Here is an 8,467-nt window from a genome sequence, read left to right on the forward strand (position 1 = left end):
CAATGTCAATGTTAGCACTGGGACCCTTTGCAGCGCCTTGTTTATCAGACCCAATTTATGTGCTCTTATATTTTCGTCTCCTCATGGGAACCAGAGAAAGTGTGACATAAACTTGGCACTGGGTGGCCCAGACTTCCAAACCCCAGACCCAGTTCTCAGTAGTAGTGGCTGCTTCACTCTTAATACTGCTCCTGGGTCATTTGTTACGAAAGATGGCTGTGTTTAAGGCTCATTCAGGTGATCTCCAGGATTGTAGTCTCAGCTGAGTAATTCATACCGTAGCAGACAAGGAAAGAATGGTACAATCGTTGTTGCAATGTGTGCTCATCAACCGCTGTATACATCTGTCAGACAGAAAGAATTTTAATATTTGGTCTGTGAAGTTTCAAAGGGCAACGTTATGTCATCGTGGCTCCGAGTTCCAGACCAGAGGAAAATACACGAGTGCAGCCCAGCCTTGATACTGGAACCTGCTTGAGGGAAGACTCCAGGCTGACAGCTAAAAGGCTCACAAACAGAAACAAGACACGTGTTGATAGGGCCGGAGGGCGGGTTGGGGAGGCGCTGGCTGTGGCTCTCTCGTCCTCCAGTGCAGCTTAGACCTGTGACCCAGTTCTCTCTCTCTCTCTCTTCTCTCCCTCGCCTACTCTGGGGAGAGAATGTTCATTCGCTGCCCAAAATGACAAACAGCAGGCAGGCAGTGGCACGCTCGCTTGCCAAATACAGCGATCCACGTTGACACTATGCTGACAGGGGAGGCATAGACACTGTTATACACAGTCCCCCACCAGAGACTGGGAACGAGAGGGGGCGGAGGGCGCATGCTGCTGGAACACAGACAAGGCGTGCTGTGTTTAGAGTTGAGGGTATAGGTACTGTATGTTCAGTAAAAGTTGCAGGACTCTGGAGTTTCCAGTTACCTCTTTCAGAACAGTCAGGTCTAAAGTTTCTTGCTGCCTTTGAAGGCTTCGGTTTTGTCCAGTAAGCATCGGTCATCGCTGCACGGTGACTACATTGATTAACTCACAGTTAAAAAAATGTAGTCACCGCGCCGTATTCACTCTCCAACGTGTAACTCAAAACAACCTTTCCCAGGGGAAACTTGTTCAAGAAACATCAGAACGGTATTAAAGTATAATTTGATGGTCCAAGCTCTCTCGGTTGGGTTTTACCAGTTTTACAGCTATACCGTAATTCGAAATTAAAAAATAAACTTAACTACTATGGAAACCACTTGACACAACAGCGGTGGTAATGGGAAAGACAGCTGCCAAGCTGGTAGCTGCCAACAGCAGAGGCTGGTGGCCATATAACCCTCCCAGGCTGAGCCCAGCCAGCTGAAGTTAGGTAATCATTACTTGATGGGTTCTGTAATGTTGAGGTCTGACTTTCCTAACAGAGTGAAAAACGGATTGTGCCGACTACATCGACTTCTGCCCACCATGAGCGTGATTCCACGTTGAGAAATGTTTAAAATGTTTGAAATCTCGGTTTACAAAATGCTTGAAGTTTGCCAAGCTGTCAAGACACATTCCAAGACAGTGTTGCACAAAGTGTGCAGTAACACTTAAATGCATAAGTATAACATTTATGCATTACTGTAAAACATTTGCGAACAAACTGTTTACATTTAGAACAACCTCCTTTTCCAAACTTGTGTAGAGGGACTTGCGTCACTTGCATATCTTGTTTACCTGTCTGCATGATGACCCGGTGAATAAACAACGACTGTTAATTTACCCCAAAACACCAATATAATATGTGGAGAGCTGCACCTCTCACTATTGGCCTGTGAGTCACATTGACCCCATTCCTCCTCCTTTAATCCCCTAATCTCACTTTTCATTCCAGAAAGGCAACCTCTGTGATCATTGGCAACTCTCACGTGTTCCTTGGTTTCCTCAAGTAGTGCCGAAAGAGGCTACAAGAGATTATCCCCTGGTAATCTGTGTCTCACGTAAATATCTGCAGCTGCATCCTTTAAAATGTTGGCCCCCCAGTCTTTCCTATTGGGTGGGCTGGCTGGCTGTAAATTGATCACCATCTATGGTAAGCAGGCAGGCTGCACTCTTCCTTTAGAGGGATGAATGTCGACTACAGAGGTGCTCTGGCCATGATGTGTGGGTGTTCTGGTGGGTGTATCTGGGACCGCAGCATTGTAGCTGTTCACTCCTCTCACTTAACTCTGAAGGTAAACACATCAGTGAAGGTCATGGGTACCATTTAGGCATGACCTTTAAAAATGATATCAAAAGAGCGATGAGACAACTGTTCAGATTTAATCCTCAAGTCTCAGAAGTATGTATTTTTTCATGTTAGAAATGTCCAACCCAGGTGAGATCACGGGTATACGAAGGGGGCTAATTGAAGCCAATGCAACTCAGTGGGTGCTGGTACACTTCCAGGTAACATCAAAGGAGACTGACGGCCAGTATCTTTAGAGGAGGAGCAAAGCAACCACCGCACAGACGCCAGTCATCCTCAGCCACATCTAATAAGACCAGGGACCAGAACTCTCCGGGCAACAACCACTAAACATGCCTCTCCTCCAGCCAGATCGATATCGAATAGTCTCGGGGCATCTGCAGTCAACCTCAGCGCTCACACGCTCCCGTTAAAGAATACCATTACATTTAGTCATTTAGCAGACGCTCTTATCCAGAGCGACTTACAGTAAGTACATGGACATTCCCCCGAGGAAAGTAGGGTGAAGTGCCTTGCCCAAGGACACAACGTCATTTGGAACGGCCGGGAATCGAACTGGCAACTTTCAGATTACTAGCCCGATTCCCTAACCGCTCAGCCACCTGACTCCCGTTAGCTTTGCCTGCTTCTCATTCACGTGTGGTCGGGTTTTGGGAGAGGGGGTTGACGGCTCGCCCTCCCAGTCTGCCTCCAGCCATCATGATTGGGGGGGGCTTAGTTCACCCGGGTCTTACAGAGCATGCAACACGGCTCTTCATCACAGTCACTCAGCCAATCACAACCAGCTTTAGACACTCTAGTCACCCTGAGTAACATGTTAAGTGTTTGATATGAAACACACAATATCTGATACGGATAGTGTAATAGAGCCTAAATTGACTATGGTGGTGGATGCTTTTTCCAAGTTTAGGCAAGCACTAATCCAATAATCCAAGCACTTTCTCAATGTCTCAAATTGTGAGGGAGTCAGGCGGCTGAGAGGTTAGGGAATCGGGCTAGTAATCTGAAGGTTGCCAGTTCGATTCCCGGCCGTGCCAAATGACATTGTGTCCTTGGGCAAGGGACTTCACCCTACTTGCCTCGGGGGAATGTCCATGTACTTACTGTAAGTCGCTCTGGATAAGAGCGTCTGCTAAATGACTAAATGTCAAATTCCTTAAAATTTTTGGTCAATGCCTTATACAGTAGTAGGAAACAGATCTCAAACAAGCATCATGTAGATTCACAGGAGAAGAGATAACTGCTGGCTGCCCTTGACCTCCCATATACAAAATAGTTTTTATTTGCCGAGATGAGCACCAATGATGGATGTGGAAATGAGGTGACCAGGAAGTGGAATTATTGTATACCGAGTGTCGTTTCAGTGTGGTATGAGGGAAAAGGTACATTTAAAGTTATGTTATGATAACTGTGAATGTGGTGATATTTAAGAGGGAACCATGTAGATTCACATGTAGTGTTAAGATGTGTGTTAAAATGTAAATGTAATGTAAAGATGTGCCACAATGTGAGCAACAATGGTGGTATTTTATGTTGTTGTTTGTTGTTACAGTCGCCCATGTGCAAACAATGTAACAAACACTTGGATTAACTACACAGTATACAGCCTTTTACTGTCCTGTCCATACTGTGCATCAGATGGACACACAAGCTCCATCTCTCCCCCTCTCACCGACCTTCTCTCTCCTCCACCCCCGTCTCCCCCCTACCCTCTCTCGCCCCTACCCTCTCTCGCCCACACACCTTACAACAACAACACACAGATTGATTTGCCAATTTGTCCGGCTGGAAGGAAATTATTTGCAAATAATTGATTGACTCTTTGTACTTATAGGTTTATGGCACCACATCGGCATGTGCCTTAAATGGATGTGACTCAAATCATTGACAAAACTGATTTTTTGACAGCGCAAATCAGTGAAGTTCAGAGGCTAAGCAAATTACATCGCCTGGAGCAACTAGCACTGCATGAATGGAGCCTTTTATGATCATAGAGGAAACCTTTCCCAGGGGACATGAAATTTTAGAGGGTTTTCCCCCTTAAACACACACGGGTACACTTGAAAGGTAAAGGTAATTTCCACTTCCTTTCCTGGATAATGCTGTTTAAACCATAAGCGATCTCATTCATTGCCGTTTAAATTTAAGCAAGATGTGCTTGGTAAAACGAATACGTTTAAATCCTGGATGCAAGCAATGCGTGAATTGTAAAATATATAGGCAACTTAAATATTTATACATCAAATTAACTAGGCAATGGAAAAAAGTTCTAACAACTTTGTATGAAACATAGCTTGCACTTACCGTTTTGTTCCTTTAAACTTGGATGTTGAAATTTGCTAATGTGACTTGATTCTGCCTCTGAGCCATGTTGTTGGAGAAGCGATGCAAGTAGGAGTAATAATGAAAGGATCATTTGGATTAGTGTTGAAAGGCGATCACAAAGCACTGTTGACGGGACGTTTTGTATCACCATGCACCGGCGTAGTGTGGAGGACACCAATTCTTATTTGGACACATTTGTAGCAGATAAACAATGAGTAAAATCCACATAATCTCATTCAAATACTGAGTCCTCTGAAAAATGAAAAATAAAAACTCAAGACTCGTAAAATCCACTGAAAACGCTGGCTGTTGGGCGGGTTCTTTCTAGAGTGCAAGTGCGCACCTGTTGGCTTTGTGGAAAGTTGGAGAAAGTTTTTCTATCACCAACTCCGGTGTGATTGTATATTCAGCCCGAGTAACAATCAGTATTCATTGCATGCACATGCACAAATAATGTATTTGTGTTGGCTGCTGTATGGGTTTCACGGTTTCCAAGCTCTTAGCCTAGCAGGAGTAAACTATTCCAAAGGAACTCCAGTCAAATGCTCCGAGTGCATTTCCACAAGCCTCACAATAAGCGCATATATGCCCGCGTGCAGCGCAATTCGATACAGTCTTAAGGCTACATTGGATAACATATCGCTGCTCGAGCGTCTGTTGTCTGGTTCTTGGCTCATAGGCGGAGACTGAGCTAAGCTATCGTAGAAGCTGAGACGACAGGGTCTGAATTTCTGGAGAACGCAGACAGCCAACTGACGACACAACAGGTGCTATACATAAAGTCAAACCTTCTAGCATAGGCAACTCCCCGTGATGTTAACTATTCAGTAACTACGTCTCGCACTGGGTAGGTTTCAACTTGCCATGTGTATTTTCAACACAAATATCTCCGGAACGGGGCAAACTGGTCACCATTGTGAGTTTCTGAACTAGTGAACTTGCATGACAGGTGGATATTCCTTGTAGGTTTATGGATAATTATACATTTAACACGGCTTTTGTACCCTACAGTAGTAGAAAATATTCTCACTGGATCATTTGATTGAATGTAGCCAAAGTAGCCTCCCACATGATACCGATACGAATACTAGACATACGGCTCCTTCTGTATTTACAATTTACTTTTATAATAATTTTACTCAAGATATGACGACAACGCGGGAAATAATTGAGTTAATAGAGGGTAACATGCCAGAGGTCAGCACTTATTGCAAAGATTTTTTTGATTTGTTATTTCCATAAATACATTCCATATAAAAATTAAAAACAGCATTTGCAAAATGATGTTAAACATTTTTCTCTGGGCCCTAAGAAAAACAGCAGAAAGTGGATCAGGTGTGAAAACTAAGTGCATGTCCTACAAAGAATGAAGATCATCTGGATGAATACTGTAGATGTCCCACTTTCAGCAATGTAAATATTGGACAGTATAGAGTGTGTCAAGACTCCTTAATCTCCCCATCGTAGCCTGAAGCACTTCTGCTCTGGAACGTTAGAACAATCCATCTGTAGGGGAAATGTTTAAGAACTTCTCAATTTGTCATATCAAAGCAGTAGACACCGCTGTTGCTGTTTCCCCTTCTGTTATCAATTTCCGCTCTCTTGAGCACAATGCTGTGCCTCATCAAATGTGATTAATGTGGTTACTCTCATCTTATTGTTGAAGGAATCCACAAGTGTTTTGCCCCCCCCCCCCCCCACCACCACACACACACACACTGTCCTGTACAGTAAGTCTATCGTACCAAGCAGACAAAACAATCAAAGGCCAGTTCCATACACACTGAACTCATTCAACAAAGACACATGATGCAATAGAGGAGCAATCTACTCCCGTCTAACGTCGTGGAAACATTACAACCCTGGAGAGAGGAAGGGTTATGGATGAGGGTTTAATGTTTTTAATCAAAGTTGATGGCTGAGATGAGATCGTAGGGGTCTGAGACACTCGTTTGGTGTGTGTTGCCCCCATGGAGACTGGCACACAGAGGTCCTCTTGTGCCTGCTACAAGGGCCCAGTCCCTTTGTGTAAAGGAGAGTATCGCATTCCAGCCCTGCAAAACCCTGAAGCAGATGTCAGCACTCCACATTGTGGAAAATCTCTCTCTCTTTCTGAACTCTCTCTCTCTCTGAACTTTCTCCCTCCCTCCCTCTCTCTCCCTCTCTGAACTTTCTCTCTCTCTTTCTCTCTCTCTCTTCTCTCTCATTCTTTCACACACACACTCCTCACCCAAGGAGGTTGTGTCTGTGAAAGCTTGGTATTTTGTCTCCCTAAGCACATTTGATTGCTGCATCCATGGTGGTCTTGTGAAACTGAGAATTTTAATAATAAAAAAACAACAAAAAAACGGGAATAAACTGAAGGAATTAGTCACAAGACAGACCTCAGGGTCACAGCAAGCATGGAAGGAACCCAGAAGGTTTACACTAAACTGGCTGAGATGTAAATGTAAACGATTGGGATTTCATAGTTGCCCCACTAATGGCTACATTCCAATATTATTCTAAATACCTTTTTGAGACTCGAGACAAATGAGTGCCCCATTGCCAATGAAATCATGTATTGATCTATCCCTCACAGCCGATGTAAGATAGTACTTAGGCCAAGCTGAAGTAGACATATAAACAGTGTGGATGTTTTGCAGAACATAGTTGCACCTTCCAGAGAGGGTTATGGTGTACGTTTTAGTTAGTGTGTATGTTCCTTTCAGTCTCAAGCTTTTTGACGAGTCTTCTACTGAACTGCTATATTTATTAAATGTGTTGTTAAAGAAAAGAAAATTTGAAAACAAATTGAGTGTTTTACAACAGTTTCTGTGTTTTATATTCCATAATTGTAGATGAAAATATGTCATCTCATTAGAAGTAAATATTGTAAAAAATAATTAAAAAGGTTATTTCATATACCCTTAAAAAAACTCTTGTGTAAAAGTGACAAACTTCTACCCCAGCTGGTTTTTTCTAACAGCGTTTTGCTTTGAGTCTGGAGACCCCTACTGGTGCCCCATGACACTACAGCCAAGTAGTCAACCTGGATTTGGGGGATGCCATAATGGGCGCTCATTAGCATGGGGGTGACTGATGTCAAAGAAGAACATTATATGTTGAAGACTAAGAGATACAATACGTGGCAATACCTACTGAGGCTATGAGAGGGGTATTCTTGGGTTACCCCAGTCATGATGTAAAGTGGTCAGACGTGATAGGACGCTAGGTTATTTTGGCATGGTGCCCCCAATGGGAGGTCTTTTAGTTTCATATTTCCCGAACCTTGTGTTCATGACTGGGAAGATACAGACCCCAAGAGACAAGGATCTCATTCCATGACCCAGTGCCCAAAGCTATTACTATACCAAACCCAATCAATATGATCTTGTGATGTGTGTGTGTGTGTTCAGTGTTCAATGTGTGCATGAATGCCTGTATTCATATTCATTAAGTGCATATTGTACAGTATTTTCAGGAAAGATGTGCTGGGGAGGATGAGGAGGAGAAGAAATGAGAGAGTCCAAAGAGAGAGTCCAAAGCTAGAGTATATCTCATCGTCTACGAACACACACTTTGTCTGTGTCGTTAAAACGGACATCACCATAAAGACGTCTTGGAAAAATGATCTTCCCTTTCTTCAGGGTAACATTGTGTCCTCATCTTTTGCAGGGAAAACTCTCCCCCATTCTAACTTTATTACCACGGTATACATTTCTTGTTCTGTATGTAGTATCCAAATCACTTGACAAGATCAAATTCATAACAAAGCAGTACATCAACTCTTGTCAAGGGGCTCAATATCCTTTGAAACAAAGGAATCTGTCAACACAAAGACCTTATATTACTTAAAGCTGAATAAGCCCCACATGCCAGAAATAATACTACACCAGTTTGGTTTAAACACACTGACAGTATTTTGGGAATGGTGTCTGGCTGTCCATCAGTGAAG

At 43.3% G+C, this 8,467-nt stretch overlaps 1 protein-coding gene across 1 annotated transcript in view; it reads right to left on the bottom strand.

Annotated features, from left to right (window-relative positions):
- The window catches only part of pdgfc (platelet derived growth factor c), a 29,233-nt gene extending 24,552 nt beyond the window's left edge, over window positions 1-4,681 (bottom strand). Inside the window, exon 1 of the mRNA XM_067248007.1 lies at window positions 4,510-4,681. Within this exon, the coding sequence (XP_067104108.1) occupies window positions 4,510-4,681 (172 nt within the window). The remainder of the gene's footprint in view (window positions 1-4,509) is intronic.
- Window positions 4,682-8,467: the final 3,786 nt, after the last annotated feature.

Source organism: Osmerus mordax, chromosome 12 (genome assembly GCF_038355195.1).
Source record: "Osmerus mordax isolate fOsmMor3 chromosome 12, fOsmMor3.pri, whole genome shotgun sequence".
In the NCBI taxonomy this organism is placed as follows: Eukaryota; Metazoa; Chordata; class Actinopteri; order Osmeriformes; family Osmeridae; genus Osmerus; species Osmerus mordax.